The 20,880-nt window shown below is 44.3% G+C and overlaps 1 protein-coding gene across 1 annotated transcript in view; it reads right to left on the bottom strand.

Moving 5' to 3' along the window:
* The window catches only part of MAP4K4 (mitogen-activated protein kinase kinase kinase kinase 4), a 162,322-nt gene that overhangs the window by 47,860 nt on the left and 93,582 nt on the right, over positions 1-20,880 (bottom strand). Inside the window, exons 3-8 of the mRNA XM_009326237.1 lie at positions 10,496-10,621; positions 9,588-9,698; positions 6,633-6,723; positions 4,966-5,096; positions 2,608-2,662; positions 105-183 (exon numbers count right to left, since the gene is read on the bottom strand). Coding sequence (XP_009324512.1) covers positions 105-183; positions 2,608-2,662; positions 4,966-5,096; positions 6,633-6,723; positions 9,588-9,698; positions 10,496-10,621 — 593 coding nt within the window. The remainder of the gene's footprint in view (positions 1-104; positions 184-2,607; positions 2,663-4,965; positions 5,097-6,632; positions 6,724-9,587; positions 9,699-10,495; positions 10,622-20,880) is intronic.

The raw sequence follows: 20,880 nt of genomic DNA, 5'->3' as shown, positions 1-20,880 counted from the left end.
TGCTTTACAGTTCTGTGGAAGCGGTAACAAAACAGCATGCGATGAGACCCAAGAAAACATCATGCTACAGAAAGGGCTACAAACAAGATATAACTAATACATACCATTTCTTGGATTTTAACCTTGGGGGAGGGTTCCTGGGTATCAGAAAGAGTGCCCTCATGGGATGCATGTCACAAAGCGCTGAAGGAAAGAAAACAAAACCGAACAGGAACATATAGATGTTGGCTTAGTTACTCTCTGTCATTACCATGGGTTCAGCTTCCCCAACCATCCCCACCATCCCGACTGCACATGCAGCAGATGCAGACAGCAACACAACTAAATGGAATTAGCCTGAAATGACAACAATTCCACAGCTCAATGTGCCAAGGGCGGCCCAAAAAGAGAAAGAGATCAAGGCATTTATTAACCTTCAGACTCAACCACGATGGGAACATCTGTGCGCAGCCCTCCTCCAGCCCCAAGTCATATAACTTATGTTCTGGTCAATAAAATATTGGGAGAAGATGATGGCAGAAGGGAAGAATGACATAGTTACTGTTTCAAACAAACTTCACTCCACCTGCCCTCCTCTCCCACTATGCAGGCAATTAAAGCAGGATGCCTCATTTTTTTCTCCAGACTTGGAGCTTTTCTCTATTCCAAGGCCTTGATGGTTTTGAAGCATGGGAGGGTCTGTATCAAAAAAAGGATTCCCTGCAGAACTGAAATGCAAACCCATGACTTTTGTCAAAAGAAGTACCCTTGGTTTCAGCAGACACTTAGTGGGAGCCCATTAAGGACAGCCTTTCCTCCTGCTCCAGAACAAAAGCACCACCGCAGAGCCAACACAGGGAAACAAGGGAGCAGGGAGGGAGGCTGCCCAAGAAAGGACGCTAGAAGCGAATCCTGTTTTTACCATCTTGCTATGCTTAACCTCTCGCAACATCAGCCTCAGCCTGCATGATCGCTGCCGGAAGAGGCAACGTTTTCCACACAGCAGAAGTTCAGGAGAAACAGACTGATGTGAAGAGGATTCTGGATGCAGAAGTAAGGGGCCACAACCTTGCAGAGAAGCCCCTTGGATGCCTATGGATCCCATCAGACCACCAAACTTAGAGATGGACCCTTCAGTCGTCACTGAAAGAGGAGGCAGAGCCCACATGCCAGAGGATAGACCAAGGCAAGAGCTGTTCAGCATTTACGTTGGATCTTTGCTTACTGCTCAAATACCCCTCTTGTGCTTTTACAAAAAGAGGGGTCAAGCTCTGCTTCGGTTTGGAAATGAAAAAATATTATTGTCCAGTTCCAGGCTTACAAAACCCACAGACACAGCTTTTAATTGAAAGCCACCCAGGCAACCCAATGCACTGAACAAAAAGGTACGGCAAAAAGGAGGTCAAGTGGTAGCTCAAACGCTGTTCATACAGCGCTGGCTGAGGTGTCCTGGGAGCAGCTCTCACATGGGCATTCATGCAAACGTGCAATTAGGAGGAAAACAAAGCAAAACCAAACCATCAGACCTCCTAAAACATGAATAAAAACAAGAGCATTGTTCTTTGATTTATAAATTTTACATTAACAACAACAATAACAAAAATATCAGGCAGCGGCTATAATGAAATGACCGTTTTTTTTTAGCTAGGAAAATATCAATACTTCATTTCAACATAGTTATTTCAAAGACAGAGGTTTCAAGCTGGGCTGTGGTGTGGTGGTTGTTTACGTGTAAAAAAATTTAATTAACTCACTCTTAGGTACCTTTAGGTTGTTAGGCTGTTATTTTTTAAATACAGAGCTCCAGCTGGGGTTGGGGGTAACCATATTTGCTAGTTCAGTAAGGATTTTCATAGAAATTACATTGAAAGCCAAAACACCATGCCTAATTTCTTTTCTTTTTAAATCCTTCTTTCTCGCACATATCTACTGTTTTCCTTAATATTCAGAAAGAATAAGTATGTGAGGGGGAAATAAGCTATAAAAAGTTGTGCATTTTTGGTTTCCAGGCTTCTGTCTCAAAAATACCCATATCAACTGATGAGTATTCTCAAGCAGGGAGCATTAAGTTCAATATTCTGTGTTGAAAACGCATTTGCAGTTTAGGCCATGCACTGCTAAGGAAGATCAACACCGTCAACCGACGAGTGGAAACAAAAGGAGAAGCAATGTTAGCATTACCCAGACCAACAGAAAGCCGACACAGAAACAATTGCTACAGACGCTTTTTTCACTAAGGTCGGATTTCTCGAGGCCCCACTGCACCTCTCCCCGGCTGAGGTTTCAGCATCCCAGGCCAGGCCATACACAAATTGGGACAGAACGCCAAAACACAATATACTACCCATAGGAAGGAACTCTGCTGCTCAATTAGCTTCCAGATATTCCTGCTATAGAAATTAAATTACTGCAGTCTGCACTGTAGTGCTTAGACACAATCCTATCTTTATCAAAAGCATTGCTATTTATGGGATTTTATATTTATAGGGCAGGCAAAACCATAGAGAACAGAAATAACATGAGGATACTTTCAGAAACCTCAAAACTAGGCTTAGATTACAACCAGCATCTCCCAAGTATATGTTTCAGTCTTAATCAGCCTACTGGAGAAGCACACGTATCACTTACGAGGAGCTCCTTCTGCCATCTCTATGGCTGTAATGCCGCATGACCAAAGGTCACTCTGCATAAAAAGAGAGAGACCATATGTTAGTAGGTGGATTTACCCATTCAGACAGTAAGACAGTACTATTTACAGAGGCCCTGTAGGTGAGACTGAAACCAAATACCAAGGCTATTTAAATAATATAAGCTACTTTTTTTTCTAACAGTACCATAAAAATCCTACTTGTCATATAATACATATATATATATACACAAATGCACGCATGTATTCATACAGCATATGCAAACAACCCTTTCTAGTAACACATAAAAATATATTCACGTTAGGACAATGAAAAATACGTTGGCCCCAAAGCTAAGTCTATGAAACAACAGAATTTTCAATCCTTGTTTACAAAGGACTGAACATTTCCCTATAGTAGATTCACAGAAAACACTGCACCCGTTCCCCCAAACAAAAGATGGAGATATGAAGACTGCGGGGTAAAAAAAACCAAACCTGGCAGGTCTTTTTCAGTGTCTAAACCAGAAAATAAACAAACAAATACAGATTAGTGGAATACACCCAGTCCTGAACTTTTTTCTAGTCCCAGTAATCAAATAATAGATTTATCTAGGGGAATAGCCATCACTGCTAAACTTGCAAGAAACCTCTGTGGGACACGTTGCTTGAAGCCAAAGCAAATGTTCCTTCCCCACCATCTCAGCTTTGCTTGAACCGTTACCGAACAGGAGTCCTTCGGTGGGAGCCTTTCAAGGTACCACCTCTGGCCAGCGCCCCTGACTAGGGAGAGCCTGGGCGAGAGCCAGGAGGGTCACACACAGCCAAGAGCTGAAAGAGTCCTGGCGAGGAACCAACTCCAGAGACTGCTGCAGCTTAAGGGGCAAAACACTGGAGGAGACTGCTGAAAGAGAGCTGCTCTTGAGCAAAGCAGTCTTCATTTCTGGTCACAATAATGACTTTTTAAAAAATTAGTCAAAACCAATGAGCAAATAAGCTCTTCTTGTACTACAAGCAGAGAAGCATTTCTAACGCTTGCATTTTCAGACCCAGCAAGGCAATCTTTTCTCTTGGTCCAATCCAGCCATTTAAGCTAAACTGCACAGACTCATGATCTTACAAAATCTTTCAACCACAAATTTTTTGGGGGAGAGAGCCCTACAGGCTCCACCAGGAACAATAAACAGGTGTTTTCAGATTAAGTGTTATTTTTCACATCACTACTGCATTAACAAATATTGCAGAGTTCTTCTCCTTTATTAGATCATTTAATAGCCACCCTTCCTTCCCAATAACTCCATCTGCAAAGATATAAAACATCATCTTTCGTAAAATGAACTGATGGGTGTAAAAAACGATTGAATCAAGAGAAATAGGATCAATCTGATCAATCTTAGTCAAAAGGTACAAAAACACCAATTCAAATAATCTGGGTTTTTTAAATAGATTTAGACATACACAAACATACTGATAGCCAACACCACTATCAATCTCAGCAAATTGATATAACTGATATTCAGCTCTAAAATTCATTGTAAGGCCTTAATCACAGGCTTTCTGATATCTTTGTTGCCCTTCTTGGTTAAAAGTTGGAACAACTGCATTAGTCTAAGTGAAGATTTTTTAAAAAGTGTATTTTCACTTTTTTTTCTTTCCTTGTGCTTTCATTAAAGCAAGCTGAGAAGAACTTTTAAGATTACAGGATGCTTTCACTAGAGAAATTTAACCTTAAATACACATCCATAATATTCTTAAGGGTAGTGCAAATATCATCAAGCCAATTACGGTTTCGCAGTAATTTAATCTTTGGTTTGCAGCAAACGATGCAAAAAATTATCTTTGCTGAAAAACGTTGCGATAAATAAATGTTTATCAACATGTATATGTATCTTGAAATCAGGAATAGACATGGTTTAAAGAGCTCCTTCTGTACTTCACTGGCTCTCCAGACGGTGGTTCTATTTAAGGCAACACCTAAAATGCATTGTTCTGGGTTATTACAATAACTGGGACATAGTCTAACACAATTTAAAGTACAATCATTATACAAATTGAGAACACGAGCGTTTCCAGTTAAACTCTTTTTTGCCTTCTCTGAGCACCTACAGCACACTGAAGTCCTACTCCTTATGTCTCGAAGCTATGATATTACAATTAACGGCAACTGTTAAAGGTCACGATTTGGCAGTGACCCATACCTTGTACTCCTGTAGTAAGAACATACCCACACAAAATAACATTACTCCTACAAAGCATAAGAAGACTCAAAAACTGCCATCATTCAGGGATGTTCATACTGCAAGTGTAGGGTTTTTTGTATGTTGGGGTGGGTTTTTTTTCTGTCAACAGGACTCTCTTACTCTGTAATCATACGTAGCATCTGGATTTTCATCACAGGCAATAACTTCTGGAGCCATCCAGTACGGAGTTCCAATAAAAGTGTTTCTCCTGCCAACTGTCCTGTCCAGCTGAGCGCTCACACCAAAATCCACTGCGGGTGGGAAAAGAGTAAAATAAAATAAGAGAGGAAAAATAATGCAGTGATTACTTCTGTAAGGTGATTTGGAAATAAAACCCTGTGGATGTTCCACGTGGGAGGACCATGCTGAGGAGAAATATGATGATTAATGCTGAGGCAGCTGAGCCCTTGTGGTTCACAAGCAACGTGCTGGGGCCACAAGCGTCAAGAGACACGGCAGCGTACGACCACCTCTCCTGCATCTCTCACCAGCCTGCCTGTACAGAAGGGAGCATACAGCTGCAAAAATACTGCCTGGGAGGCTGAGGAAGGGCTATTCCCTTCCCAGCTTGGTGAAGCCAAGCACCTTTGCCTATAGAGAAGGAGCTGCTTCCCAAAGGTACCTCTCATGCTATGGGAAAACCATACGTGTGAACACGTCTCCTTTTGAGCTGTCCACCTTTTCCGCTTTACAATCGGACAGCAAAAATAATCTGTTGCTCAGCAAACTGCTCTCTGCTCTAATGCACAGAGCAGATGCGCCAACAGGAGCTAAAGATGAGGATTATTCAAGAGGTGCCAACTTTGAGCACATACGCACACGCGTTGCAAAAGAGATGCCCATTTCATTACAGAGCGATTACATTACAAGGGTGTTGTCCTCCCTTCAGTTCTCCCACTCACGACAACAGTGATATATGCCTTTCTATACCAGTAACTGCATCTGCTCTAGGAGGGCTGTGTCAGCTTCACTGCATCCGTCATCTGAGCGACACTGACGAACTGGTGTAGACGAGCTCAGTGGGAACAACAGTTTGGGAGCTACCGTGCTCCACTTTGGACCAAAAGGAGGAAAGCTCTCCCAAGAGCTTCCTCCTCCAGCAGCCGGGACATCTTCCCATGCCTCGTGCTGCAGGAAGGTGTAATGCAAAACAGAAGGGATGTGGGCTGGGTGGGAGGGCTTCAGCATGGCTCTATATTTAACCAAAAAAAGGTGGCGAATGTAGCATGATACAAACACAGAAAGTTAAAGTGTGCGGTAACTGGAAGAGACAGATTAGAGAGAAGGAAAAAAAGTTTGTCCACTTGAAAGGGAGAGAAGAGGCCAGGGATGAACATGATTTTCGGCAGGCATGCCAGAGCTGGAACTGCGTTTTGAACTTGATGCCACAGCTCCCTTGAGTGTGCCGTCCAGATCGTATTTTTGTGTCCAGAACCTGCACAGCAGGTGCTATTTTAATTAAAGCCAAATAAAAGAGTGACTCCCATCACTTCCTGAGTCCAGAATAAAGGGAATCAGAACCAACCAACGTCACGCGCTGCTCGGTGGTGGGCACAAAACAGTCCCCTCACCGATTCCGGCATGAAAGCCAACATCTTCTAATAAAATGCACGCCATCCTCCCAAAGCAAGAGGAAATACGTACAGGGCCTCAATTCACACGGGAGCAGTGACAGAGTGCTCATGATACACAACATGTCGCAGGGTTCTTAGAGGATAAAATCAGTTTGGGAACATCAGAAAACAAAGGTTGAATGAATGAGGAAGTGGACGTGTGTGCCTACTTACCGAGTTTCACTTCTGCGTTCTCTGTTAACAACACATTTTGCCCTTTGATATCCCTGTGAATCACATGATGGGCATGAAGATGCGCCAACCCCTGCATTAAGAAGAGGAAAGGGAGGAGAGGACGCTCAGAGTTAGCCTCTTGGCTTAGCAACAGACTACCCGTACTCAGCACCCCCAAAGCCCATAGCACTGGGTCTCGGGCTCCTCGGGCTCTTGCTCAGCAGCTGGGTGCAATGGGACCCGCGGGAGCCTCGTAGCAGCACACCGCCCGCACAGCTTTTGGTAATGGAGCAGAGACACAGGCCCCAGGTCATGCACACGCTGCACCTAAATACAGCCCAACATCTGCACTGTGCAAACACCTCTCAGCTATCGCGTGAAGAAAGTTCAGCTCCCAGAAAGTCTCCATGCAATGACACAGTAAATGACATCAGTGTCAGTGTACGTCACTGACATCTGACACACACAGGGTCACCCAGAATTTAGTCCAGGAAGGGGAGTGGAGGGAGAAAGGAGGCAGCATCAGCATGCATATACGCACCCCCAAGAAGGGGGTGGGAGGATGATGGACTGGCAGTTATGTTTGAGGGCGAGGGATGAGTGACGACAAACAAAAGCTCTGCTGCAAAGCTGCAGTTCTCTTCTCTAGCCTCCATAAATATGAAGCCAGATAATTATTCCTCAGGAAAAAAAAAAAACATGCAAAAGAAAAAAGAAAAAAAAGCATGAGCTTTATACTTTCCAAAGGAAACAAAACCTCCTGGCATACGGTGCTTTTTGTTGAGACAGCACCTGGATGCATGCCCTAAAGCGTTAGCCATGTGGAGAGAGGGCTGAGGAAGACATATGTTGCATTTTACTCTCTAATGTAATTGGGAGAACAACAGGCAACCCTCTTAGCAACTGCCTGTATTTTGGTTTCTCCTCAGCTCTCTGCTCGGAAAATTGTAGTCTCCGGTGGGATCATCTTGCCTGTTTGTGTTGCCCTCATAGGCTTTTAATATTTTATGAAAAATAAAGAAATAGAACCTTTGCAGCTGCAAGAGGTTAAGAGAGTAGTGGTTGCTGTAGAGAAATATTTCCTAACACATGTTCTTCATTAAATGGTCATTTACCAGTTTGCCTACATAACCATTGGGCTATTTTCTTTTTTTAAAACAGTTAATGAGCGTGACAAAAAAACCACCATCCGCAGCTCCTCCCCACACATGTCACAAGCTCATCAAGTGAACGGCTGATGTCCCCGAGACCCTTCGCTGGCTGCTAATGCTAAGTGTGGCCACAGGAATGAAGGCTTTTCCACAGTTTCACACAGGATACTTTTTAAAGCCTTCTGCTACACTGACACAGCCAGAGAGATAATCATCCGTTCTCTCCAGAGTACCATCTAACCTTACTGAAAAAACACATTTGGGTTTGCAAAGGGCAGGGAGGAGACAGAGGGGCACGTCTCCATTCTCCTGCAGTCCCCAGGCCCCTCCAACCACACAGGGATCCACTGGGATGACCCTCACCTGTGTCTCCACCTGCACCGATCTCTGGCACTTCAGCTCATTTTAACCTTCTGTTACACAACCTCTCTCCTCCATCTCTAACAAACTCAGTGTCGAATCAGGTTTTGCAACGTCTCATAGCAATGTGAGTTCAGCATTCCTTTTTTCCAGATATTCCAGTTCCTGCTAGCAAGCAATTAAGGCTCCTTTTGCAAATCTCTCACAGGAATGAGAAAACAGCTTTCACCTAACTCTCTTCTGAGGTAAATAATTTTTTCCTCTTCTCAGCAAGCGTGACTACTTTACCTAAGGAGAACCTAGGATGAATGCAACATAGCATGCAATACCTCCAAGGTCACACAGTTCTCAAATCAAGCATAAGATCAGTCCTGCAGAAGTTAACTTTCCTCATATTAAAGCATGCTATCCATTTGATCTGAAATACAACCATCAGCAGGTATTCAACTTTTCTTCTCCCTCGTAAACAACTTAAAATGTGCCAGCCCAGACTCTCTCCTAGCATTTGGAATTAGAGCAAGACACCAGAATCATACGTCGCCCTCCCTCACCATCTTAAAAATCACCAAGGCAGAGCAAATGTGTAACACAGACAACGGCAGCATTGATTTATGCAAGAGCCAGTGGTGGTTTCCTTTAACATAAAGCCCTTCAGAACTTCATTTATGATGAGGCAATTGAACAAACATACTGTGTAGTGGTATGGGTAGGAGGCAATTTGTTTTACAAAGAAGCACAAGGAAAACCATACCAGATTTACTTAGCGCAGCAAACAAATGCCAATTCAAAAAGCACTTAAACTGTACCAACTGGAAATTAACTATGAAGAGTAATTAGTTAGAGCTTCAGTTTTAGAAAAGCTGGAAAGTGGCATCCCTCTTCCTGAGAAACTTTTGCAGCACCGACTGCTAGCACTCGACAGCACACAACCACATACGACATAGCTGCTTGCTCTAGACAGACTGCAGGAATATACAATACGCGAGCACATCGCAGCACAGAAGTCCTGACTGCTGGTCTGAGCCAACAACTCCCTTCCTCCACAGACTTGATTAGGAGCAGAGAAAGACGGCTGCAAGCACATTTGGAAAAGCCCATTCCGCACCCTATTGTGTTACAACACTGTTACAACCTCAGGCTTCTCAAAAACAGTGTCTTATGGGCGCTGTTTCACAGCTTCTACAACAGGTAAGGTCACTGGTTCTTCCGCTGGCTGCTCATGACTAAAAATTGCTATTTTCTGGAGGGCTGCTGTTACAATACGGTACAACTCACACCAAGTTAAATGATGTGGAGCAGACATCTATCTGCTCCTACGCACTCTCCAAGCGATGTCATGGCTAACGGGATTGATCAGAAACAGCTTCTTGCAGAACCTCAAGCTAGGCTACATCTCTGTAAGACCGTTTCTGTGTTTTCAGGTGGAGCAGACTATTTTCCTTACCCGGAGAATCTCTCTGGAGATATATGCTATCCAGTCTTCTTTCAGAGTATTCCCTTTTGTGTTCTTCACAAGGTCAGTGATAGAGCCTGCTCCACAAAACTCCATAACAAGCTGCAAAACAAATACCAGCATACAACCAACATTAAACACAGTTCCCAGCTGCCTAGCGAAGCAAAATAATCAGGCTGCAGCACTGATTTGGGAAACCCTCATGAAGCGGAGAGTATCATTTATTTTACATCTCTGCCTAGAAAATGGATTCAAACCAAATGTCTCCAATGTGTGTCAGACATATATGGAATATGTCTCACATTAGTTACCACATTTTCAAGGACTGATTTAATCACTGTAATTTAATGCTGGGAATCTGGATTTGCTCAGCTATGCAAAATGCATTAGCAGCAACAGGAGTAAGAAGAGCACATCCAATGCTGAAGGAGTCAAACTGATCACACCATTGCAACACATTTTATTCTTTAACTCCCATTTATTTATGGAAGAACATGCACTGATGTCTGTACCCTGCCATTCCAAACCCAAACTTCAATCCTCTAGAGGGTGCAGATGAGGTGGGATGAGAAATGTAATGGGTACAATTCTCAAGTGCAGCTTTCTTTTACAGCCACACATTCTTACTGCTCAGCTCATGTGACTTGTTCCCATGAAACGTGTTACTATCCATCTGGGAAATGGGGGGAAAAAGTTACTTAAAGAGCAAATCCATTGCTAATAGCAAATCTTGGTTCAGCCATCCTCTTAAGGATGCATGATTAGCCTATGTGACTCACTTATCTATCTGTTCAGGCAAGCACCAAATTCTGTCTTTCCATAATGTGATATTTCTGTCATCCTCAAACTATATCCAAAAGGGAAAGACTTATCAACATGCTTGAGAAATATCTGCTTACCCACAGTTGGTCATCATGTCCTGGAGGACTTTTCTTAATGAAAGCACCATAATAAGTTGCAATATTTCTATGATGAGAATATTTCTTTAGCATATTAATCTCCAGTTTGATTTCTTCTTCTTCGTCCTTTGGAAAAAAACCAAAAAACATATGTTTAATATACCACGTGCATTATTCATTTCCTCTTCTCTTTCACATAAGTAGATTTTTAAAAAGTTCAATTTATACCAGCATCATGCTCAGTAAACACATCCTATGTTCATGCCATCAAAATCCTGTTTATTGAGACCTTAAACTGACCTTTACTTTCCCAAGTTTTCAGTAGTGCAAAAAAGCAAATGAAGGATGCACTGGACTTCATCCAATGATGGAGCAGGACAGGATCTGTTTAAAAACCCTATGCTTGTAACACCTTAAGCAAATACATAGCTAGCAGGCTTTTATTCTACGTAACCCAGAAAACTAGAAATCCAGAAAAATCTGTGAATTTACAATAGAGGAGAATTATTTCCATCTTCCTCATTTTTTTTTTCCTTTAATTTCGAAAATTGCAACCAGTTCTATTTCAATGCCAGACAGCAGCTCAGCGCAGCCGGCTGCTGAAGCGGGCCCTCCGAGGCGGGTCCCCCAACGGTGGGGACCACAGGGTCCCACCTCAGTGCCAGCACGGGGCTGGCGCAGGAAAGCAGAGGTGGAGATCAGGAATTCCCCTTGCTGCACGGAAAAGGCGTTCGCCTCGCGCACAAGTTTCCTCCTCCTCCATCTGCCTCCGTGGAGGAAGAGCAAGTGCATCGGGAAAAGAGGGCCGGGAGCCCGGGCCGTAAACAGGATGCTGGGACACAAAGGCGGAGGAAGGATTTCCCCCGGCTCCCCCCGCCTCAGCGAGGTGCCAAGCAGAGAGCAGCTCAGGTGAAGGGAGGTCGTCCCTTCAAAGAGCTGAAATGGGTAACACTATGCAACCGCTCCTTAAAAACACCCACAATCCATTTTTGAAGCGACAGCAGGACACGTTGCATGGAAGGATCCACACAGGCTTTCAGGTGATGTCTGAGCAGGCAGCCAGCAGATACCAGAGAAGAAGGAGCAGACACCGTCCCACCACCAGCGCACTTCCTCATCTCTCGCTTACCGCACCTAGACAGCGGGCGCCCTCATCTAGCACCTCTCCAGGCAATGAATAAAAAGGCAGCTGGTTTACCCCTTTAGGCACAATCTCCATTTGCTCCACAACTTTCTAGCCTTAGATATCCAGGGGGAAAATGTCTACCTTAAATTGATTCCAGGAAGAAACTGAAGCCTCTGTTCCCTAGGGTGGCTGGCTGATGGAAACGGTAGCATGTATTTTGATTATCCTGTAATGTCAAAGCTGATTACATGAGAAAAATTTAAGCCTTAAACTTCCTTGCAATTTGTACCACGCTAGCAATCAAATATCCTATTCACGACATATGCAGATGTACACATTAACTATTTATACACACTGGTACACATGACTTTAGCAAAAGAAACCACCCTACGTTACAAAGCAAACAACTATTTCAAATACACTAATAGTGGGATGCAGTGCTTACTCGTAAATCATTATGAGAGAATTCCCAAAATGCACCAGGGATAAGCTATTCTTAAATCTTCTCATGGCGCATCTTTAAAGTAAAATACTGTGTATTTCTGGAACACGGAACAAAACAGTAAAATAATCTTGTAAATCAAAGTTCTCGATGAACAGCAGTCCTGGGAGAAAGCGTTATCAGAACAGCTTTTTAAGCCAAACGCTAACTCAGTGCTTCCTCAGCTGGTTCTGTTGTCCTTGCTGTGTGTGACTTTTTTATTTATTTATATATTAAAAAAAAAAAAAAAAAGGAATATATGCTTATACTAGAAACTATCACACTGAACTTTGAATTTAGGCAAAAAGCCTGTAATAGGAGCTTTGTTAAACTTAACGGTTTGGGACTTAATCGCTAAGAGTTTAATATGTATAATTGGATTAATCTGCTATTTTGTACTGACTTTTTATATAAAAATTATTTCGTACCCTCAGCACATGAACACAATAGCTTTTACAATACAATGGGCAGGATGTCCTACAGGTTGTTCATGTTCTTCTATTGTAACAACAGCCAAAATGATAACGCTTAGACAGGATCTATTTCTGAAAAATAAAATAATAAAAACCCCACCCCCAAAAAAACCCAAAGAACAAACAACAACAAAAAAAGGTGCACACAGACCCAGCAGACTGCAGGCAGTTACTGCTCTTTCAGTTTTTCCTTGTGGCTGTGTCAAAGCACCTGTTCAATGGCCTGCAGCAGCCCCAAGTATCTCCCTTAACTAAAGCTAATAATGGTCCTAAACTCCTATTTCAGCTGTCATTGAGCATTTGTCCACAACACAAATAGCGTCTCACCTACAGTTCAATCCACACCAAATTCCAGCCTACAAAAATAAACGGATTCAGTAATTCTTGCCAGGCTTTGGAGGACTCCACTTACTTAGTGTGGATCGATAACTCCCTGGCACTGAGTCCTGAAGACTTTGTGGCGACAGGAACTATCATGAGGATTAATCAGCACGGAGAAGTCTGCAATACCACTGTGGTACAGCAATTGGTGTAAGATAATTAAAAAAAAAAAAAAAAAAAGGTGGCCAGACCAAAATTGTTCTGTTCCAGATTCAGGAACAGTTTTTTCCAGCGTACAATTGATTTCATCCCAATGTGGACATCTGAAAGAGGCCAAACAATGTGCACCCTACCAGTGTTTACTTCTCCCCTCTAACTACAAAAGGAAGATGAGGTCATGAGCCAAGATCCAGACACCAGTCTTGCAGGTGTCTCACATCAGGGCGAGATAAATCCCACCCAAAAATGTCACCAGATAAGACCATTTCCGCACAGGTCTCCTTATGGACAGATGCGCCACAGGGAAGGCAGGCTGCAATCTGCAACAGGGATCCTCCTGTGCAGAGGGAGGTGTTTCGGCAGCCGTCCCAGGATTTGGACGTGTGAGCCAGCCTCAAGGACGGAAGGTCCCTTACCTCCTCCCGACAACACATGCGCTGCACCACCTCCTCTAACAGTCCACTAACAGTCCCTCCGTTTGCAGAGGCCCCAGGATCACAAAAGGGGAAAATTAAAACCAATTGAGGCAAGAGACTGTCATTCTCATGAAGGAATACAAAAGTACATCCTTTTTTCTTGGAGGAGAGAGGCAGCTGGTGAGCCCTTCCTAGTGATTTTATGCAGCTGGCATCAATTACCACTTTAAGCCATTATCTATGGATACAAACTCCCATTGAAACCTTCTTTGTCTGGCCTGTGATGGGGCTGGTGTAAGTGTTTTATACTTATGCATTCGCTGTCTGTTTGTGACAGCATGTCTGATTACTAGTAATTTTTGCAGTAAGCTGTATTTTTGCAAGACTCACGTGGTTAAATCAAGCTTGGAGCGGCCTTCCTCTCCCTTTCCATGTGTTTTCCTTCAGAGATTAAATGGACATGTCAGCATCTCTAGGGATTTCTAACCGCAGCGCTGTTCTATCAAAACGACTTTGCCTGTAAGATTACAAACCGCATACGACGCCCGCACAGAACTCCACCTATGTATAAGATCATTTCTAACCATTTGAATTAGCACATTGAAAATAAAACCAGGCATGTTACCTCTCAGCATGCCACCTAGCGGCACCCGATCAGCTTGCTTACGGCTGGGGAATTTGGAGAGGAATACAAACTGGTCCCCTCAGTAACTGTCCTTTTTGATTTAAGAAATGAGACAGTGACAAATCTCAGCTCTCCCTGCACAAACAGCATCCAGTGATTTTAAGCCACCACCAAGTGTTTTAAGAATTAACACCACTCCCCAACAGTGGAAAGCCAAACACGCAGGCAAAGGGGGATGGGAAAAGGGACGTCTCCTAGTCTCCTTTCCTTTGCTTTCCCCCGCGCTGCCCCTGAAGTTCTGCCTGCCTATACCCAGGGAGCTGCACTGCCTGGAGAACAGCGGCTGGCAACGCTCTACCTGGGGTTTCAGAGTAAGCTGAGCTGCTGAAGGTCACAAGCTCCTGCGGTGGCTTGCGGGATTTGGGACTCTTTAAATCACAGGAGAGTTGGGATCTGTATGGAGGGGTGCATGGAGGGGCAGACAGCATCCTCAGCCCGTGAGAGGGGAAAGGGAGCGCTAACACACAGATGCCCAGCGTGGTGGAGAGGAAACTGGTTTGCCTTCGGAGGCACCAGAACCACGGCGACTCAGCCTTTCTCTCACTGTCTCCCCCCAACAGGCAAGTTAAAGAGAAACAGGAGAAGCCCACAAGAAATCCAGTTTATTTTCCTTTCTCCTTCCTCTCACTTTTAATTTCTGCTCTCCACCCACATTAAAAAAAAAAAAAAAAGTCCTAAAAGGCACCAAATGCAAACAAAAATCTTCCTGGATAAATCACGACACCAACTTTTGCAAACCACAATTCTGCTTGTGTGTCACATCCTCCCTCCTCCCCGCACCCCAGACCTGGCCAGCATCCATTCGGAGCTGAATCTGTACAGGACAGGGAAAGTCTGAATAATGCCTAGCACAATAGGTGACCTTTTCTGGTGCTGGAATCTATAATATACACAGTCGTTAATAAAGTTCTCACGAGGGAGATGTTTTGGTGAGAAGAGTTGGGGCAGTATTGCACACAGCGTGGTATTTGAACTGGGACCAGTGGCGCTGCCTCCAAGCCGGGAAGGAGATTGTAATTTTGGGAGGAACCTAACCACAAGAGCAATGAGACTCTGAGCGCCGGGCAAGTCCCTGCCAGCGCCTGCCAAGGTAGGAAGTTCGTATAAAGCAGAGCGGCTTGCAGTGCCGAGAGCACAACGTGGAGAAACACAATCCTCTCCAATGCCACAACGGAGTGTCGGAATTGGGAATATGATATTAAATAGTTCTTAAAAGAAAATACCAAACACAGGCTTTTTGGGAGGGAAAGCCTAAACTGTTTAAAAGAAAAGACTTTAATCAAGACATGCAGTAAACATTTAACAAGTCCATATACAGTCCCTCCTAAATCTTAACACACAAGAGCCTCCAACTTTCATACTACATCCTGTCTTTCTTGAGAGTCTTTTATGAAGCCTTTGAGCTTTGTTACCCTCAAGCTAAAGACTTCATGCAAGTTTATTTCCCTTCTGTCTCTCTCCTCTGTCATCTTTTCACCCCCAGCATTCACTGTGCCTGTCCCACTTCACGTGCAAGGTCTCTTTCACGGACCCCTTACCCACAGACTCTTCCCACCTTGGCATCAGCACGTTCGTTTCTCTGCACCGTCCTTCAAGTCCTTCCCGAACACGCACGTGTTCAAAGGCCTCCAGACTGTTCGCCCTTAAGAAAATGCATCCATCACGCCACGCACTCGGTGACACTGAAGGAGCACTAGACATCCAGAAAGCAATAGCGTGGGTGGTGAGCACTGCCCCACCATCGCTGTGAGGGTGCCTCTCAGAGTTTGCCCCTTGTCCACGTATGCAGCCCGTGCAGAGAAAGCCCTTTACAGGCTTTACTGTTTGCGAGCTTTCTGGAGCCCATCTTGTCACTGTGAGCTGCCCACAAGTCTCCGAGCCGCTTCTGCCGCCAGCACAGAGTCGCAGTGCCAGAAGCAGCAGACCGGCAACGCTCTGCTCAGGCAGAACGATCACAGAAGACGGCTGTGATGCTTTTTCAAGGGTCAAAAAAACCCTTAGTTTTGTGAGAACTGGCTGGGAGAACAGGGCTGTCCTTATGACCACATTTGGTTACCTTCAGCCGCAAGATTTCATCAAGCAGGTTAGAAACACACTTCCCAACACATGCAAAACAGAGGCTGCTTTGTCTCCCCTTGGCACAACACCCTCTCTACTGCATGCCATCTGAAACAAGAGAGAAAATGAGCCAAATTGTTCACAACAGTGCCATCGCTGAGGCTGCAGCCATAAAGCAACAATTAAGTTAACTGGACAAAAAAGCACGAGTGACGGCTAGCTCTTAAGCAGGGTCCCAGCACTGCACGAAGGAGCCTGTGTAGCAGCATTGTGCAGGCACAGGAGATGGAATCATGTGCAGGCAGGAAGGAACCAAAAACCATGTGAAGACAATACTTGTCTGTTGTCTCCCCCAAAACCACCTCCTCTGCCAATCACTCCGACAACAGTATTTTCTTTCTTGCCTGATGTGCCCCCGGTGCCTTCGCTGGTCACTGAATGAGCTGTGCTGAAGGAACAGAGACTGCACCGCTGCTGACCTCCCCCAGTAAAACCCCAGGATGCCACAGGCTTTTCCGAAGACAACCAAGAGAGAAACCTCCTAAGGGCAAATCCCTTCAACCATTTCCAAGGCTAGTCCCTCGATCCTGGTCATGGTTACTTAAAAGAGTTTCCTGCTCGGATTGCATGTTTATCCCAGCTATACAACTCAATTGTCCATCCTCATCAAGCCCAAATTACTTACAAGTTATGCAACAAGCTAGCCTTGTACTGACATCTTCAGAGCTCTCATAAAAGAGGGAAGGTTTAGTACCCTACTGCCATTACTATTATTCACACTTAAAATGCCTGTTGCTATACAATTCTACATCCAGTCTCAGTTTTTTCGTGACCAGAACAAGCCCTTGCTAGCAGATATGAAAAATAAGTCTGTGTGTGAAGGAAAGAAATTAAAACAATTTCCTTTATGCAAAGCTCCGGGCTCAGACAATAAGAGAAGACGTAGATGCTGGAGAGAAAACAGGCTTATGCACAAAGCCAAAAAGTTGCACAGCTTTTCTACTTCCAATCTCAGTGTGCATTTGACGCCAAGGAAAGCAGCATCTCTGAGGGCGACAGAGCCAGGGGAGACATTTGCCCACTGCTTTGGCCCCTGTTCCCCCCAGGCAGTGTGAAGCCCCAGTGTGCCACCACTCCCACCTGGAGGCCAGATCTCCTTCTCAAGGGGGACTGACACATGGGTCCCGCTCTACATGTGCAGTCCAGACATTGCTGGGACACAGTTTGGACCTGGGGATGAAAAAGGCTTCTGAGTCCTGCAGGTTTCATGCAGCTGAAGAGATTCAACGAGAAACTAAAGTTCTAGTTTGAAACTAAGCTTTAACTTTGAGGGGGGTGGGCAGAGGGCAAACATCTGAGAGAGGAGAGAAAACGAAAGGCTGAAATGACTGAAAGTGGATTTCCCATGTACCAAATGCCACGCAGAAGCTGCATTAGCAGAAATTTAAGCTGGGAAGGTAAAGTACATTAAAAATGGCAGTTCTGGAATAACACGAACGTTCTCCTAGTACATGTGTCATGAAAACCTATAATTACATGAAGACACTGATCCCCTTACAGGCCAGATTCGTTCAGTATACAGCCTCACACCCACACGGACCAGCAAGTCCTGTAGATGAACAGGAAAAAGGGATTTGTTTACAACCCCTCTTTCATTTTGTACACTGAATGAAACCCAAATGTTAAAAAACAAACAAAATACCCCAACAGTTCACGATCATGAACCCAAAAGTTGTCACCATGCACACCCAAACAGGAACAGAACAAAGGAGATGAAGGAAAAGTAATCCCACTTTGGCGTTTCCTTGGGCTGTTTCACATAGGATCCTTTATTAAAAAAAGATGGGGCTGGAGAAGTAACTGACAAGAGAAATTCAGAAGCTCCATCACATGCTGCCATTTCTTCACCTGACAGTGATGGAGGGCTTGGCACTGTTCAGTACGTAATACTATTTAGGCCAAAAGCAAACACACAGATTTGCGAAGCAGAGGGAGCAGACTGGCAATGGTACTCCAAAATCAATCATATGTTAAAAAATAAAATAAAAAATTTTTAAAAATATGGGGGAACACGAACAAGCACCACCACAATTGCCAGCAGTGATCAGCTGGCAGCCACAAAGCAAGTACCTTGCACTTCCAGGAGACACAGTCGCACCAGTGACCTTCGCCCCGCTATGGGACGAATCCTACCTCAGGCGGACAGACCTGTCCCCTTATGGGCACCTTTGCCCCCATGCTAAATTGCAGGCACTCAGGGCAGCTACGCTCCAGGCTTCAGCACAACTACTACACGCCTAAAATTAGACAGAATGAATCCAGGCTTTGGTCATTCGTAGCATCAACGGTTAAGGCCAGTAAACAGCTGCTGGAAGACTACAAGTTTTACTACCAACTTTGGCTTCTGAACCCGAATCAACTGGTAGGTGGAAGAAGAACTTTGTAACACATTGCTAATCCTTCAGCTGTCCACGTTCTCTAAGTCTTCTAGGCTTTAATTAAGCAAACCCTCCTCATTAAAATGTTGCGAGTGCTGCAGTTTTTCCTTCCAAATATTTAAAACTCTGTCTGCAACACTAACAAAACCCTGCATTTTGTCAGAAAATGAGTGCTAAGAAAAGCCCTGAGAACAAAATTACTGCATTTTCTTTGCAGCCCACCAATCCACTTCTATAAAGTGACATACTTCACTTAGCCCATTACTATGAAGAAATAGATTTAACGCTTCTTTTCTGAAGTGGTGTACCTCTGAGGTACACCTGCCAGATGAAATGACATCTAACAGCCATTACATCCCCAAACATCGAAGGTAATATGTTGACTTAGGAGCTAATACCCATGTTTAATGCCCATTGTACGTGCTGCTGGTAACCTATGCTCTCTTTTACACCCACAAAAGGAAAACTTCAAATTTTGGGCTACACTACAGCCTCCAAAAAACTCCTTGTAAGCAAGGAGTAGTGTGAGATCATGATCTGACTTATTCAACGTAAGGTTTCTTTTGTGAAGCAGCCAAAATATGTAAATTACCCAGGAATAAAAGGAATCGTCTGATCTGTACATGTGTCTTACAAACACAATTGAATGACACAGTGCAAGTGCACAAGTCCTTACAAGTTTTAATTTCAGGTAATCTTTGCCTAAAGGTTAAATACTTTAGCTCCTCTGGTCCAATATTAGTCACCGCTCAACCTCTGTAGGTAATCCACAACCTTCTCCCCTGCCTTACGCAAAGAAAGTACTGCAAATGCAAAATGCCAGGCATGAACAGGGAGGACCCAAGAGGTTCAAAGGCCCGTTCCTCTCACCAGACAAGGGGCAGATGGGATCGCGAAGAAAGCTGCGACACCAGCCCACCATCATGTGTTTGAGAAACAGGCTGAATATATACTGTCTGCGCAGACCATGGGTGGCTGGGGGAGAAGGGAGGAGATCTGACCAAGCCCTAACAGGCTTGTCAAATACCATTTTCAATTTTAAAAATACCCCCGAAAATACCTACAGTTTCTTTCACTGGCATTGCAAGCAAAGACCGCTTCAAAAGCCAGCAGGAGGAAGCCTGTTCCTCCTCCCTTTGCCACCGTCTCCACCTTCTCTTCCTTCTCTCTCTGGTTTGGTGAGAACTGCTCCTCCCAGCAGCAACAGAGTGGAGGATCAACATCAGGTCAATAGCTGTGAGGCAGCCAGCCGAACACGCACCCGCAGAAATACCCTGTCCAAGCCCTCAAACCACCTGCTTCTTCCTGGGGAGGAACGGGCTTTGCTGGAGCAGAGACCTCTCTTCAACTTGCTTGTTCACCTAAGAATGAGATCCAAGCTTATAACCCTAAGGGTTTTCAAAGCAGGAAGGAATACGGATATTATATTTTACCTCTAAAATACACTTGCGCTCAGAAATACAGCTCTTTTTTAAAAAGGAAATCCATTATAGAATGATTTACAACTGACTGACAAGATGATGATGACTATGTAATTATCAGGTCCAATCACTCAAATTACAATTTACCAGCAGACACACTTGATTCACAGCTAACGTTTTCTTCAGCACACACTAGGTCCTTCCTGAAACAAGAGAGGAGACAGACAACCTCTATCAGTAACAGACAAATGCGGCTGCTGACGAGAGGAATTCAGGGACGTCTGTGAGCGGCAAACTTCCCTTCGTGTTTGTGCCAAACCCTTCCGGAGGACAGATGACAACCAGGGCTGCGAGCAAAAGGCTTTTCCTTTGTATTCAGACAGGAACAGCTGTTAGACAGGTACAAAGGTACGGCCACGTCTGGGCACGCGTGATAAGTGAGTTCTTTATAAAATCGGTTGCTGAGGTTTTGATTTTCTTTGGTAGATTAATGCTGACTTATGCACAGCATTTAAAATCGCCCTGCACTGCCAAAGCTCTATAAAGGCTGTGCACTTTAGTGTACAAGTAAGTGCATTTGGCATTACGCCACTACGTACAAAATCATTTTCATGCAGCTGCCAGCAGAAGGGAACTATATTCTTGGACCAGATGTTTTTGTTGTCGGCGCTGCCAAGTACGCCTGGAAACCTCACAGCTGAGCGGTGCTGCAGGAGTGAATTAACAATGAACAGAGCCACAAGATGC

This window comes from Pygoscelis adeliae, unplaced genomic scaffold, assembly GCF_000699105.1.
Source record: "Pygoscelis adeliae isolate BGI_AS28 unplaced genomic scaffold, ASM69910v1 Scaffold156, whole genome shotgun sequence".
Classification (NCBI taxonomy): Eukaryota; Metazoa; Chordata; class Aves; order Sphenisciformes; family Spheniscidae; genus Pygoscelis; species Pygoscelis adeliae.
Note: the sequence above shows the minus strand (reverse complement) of the source record. Positions and strands in the feature narration are given on the sequence as shown.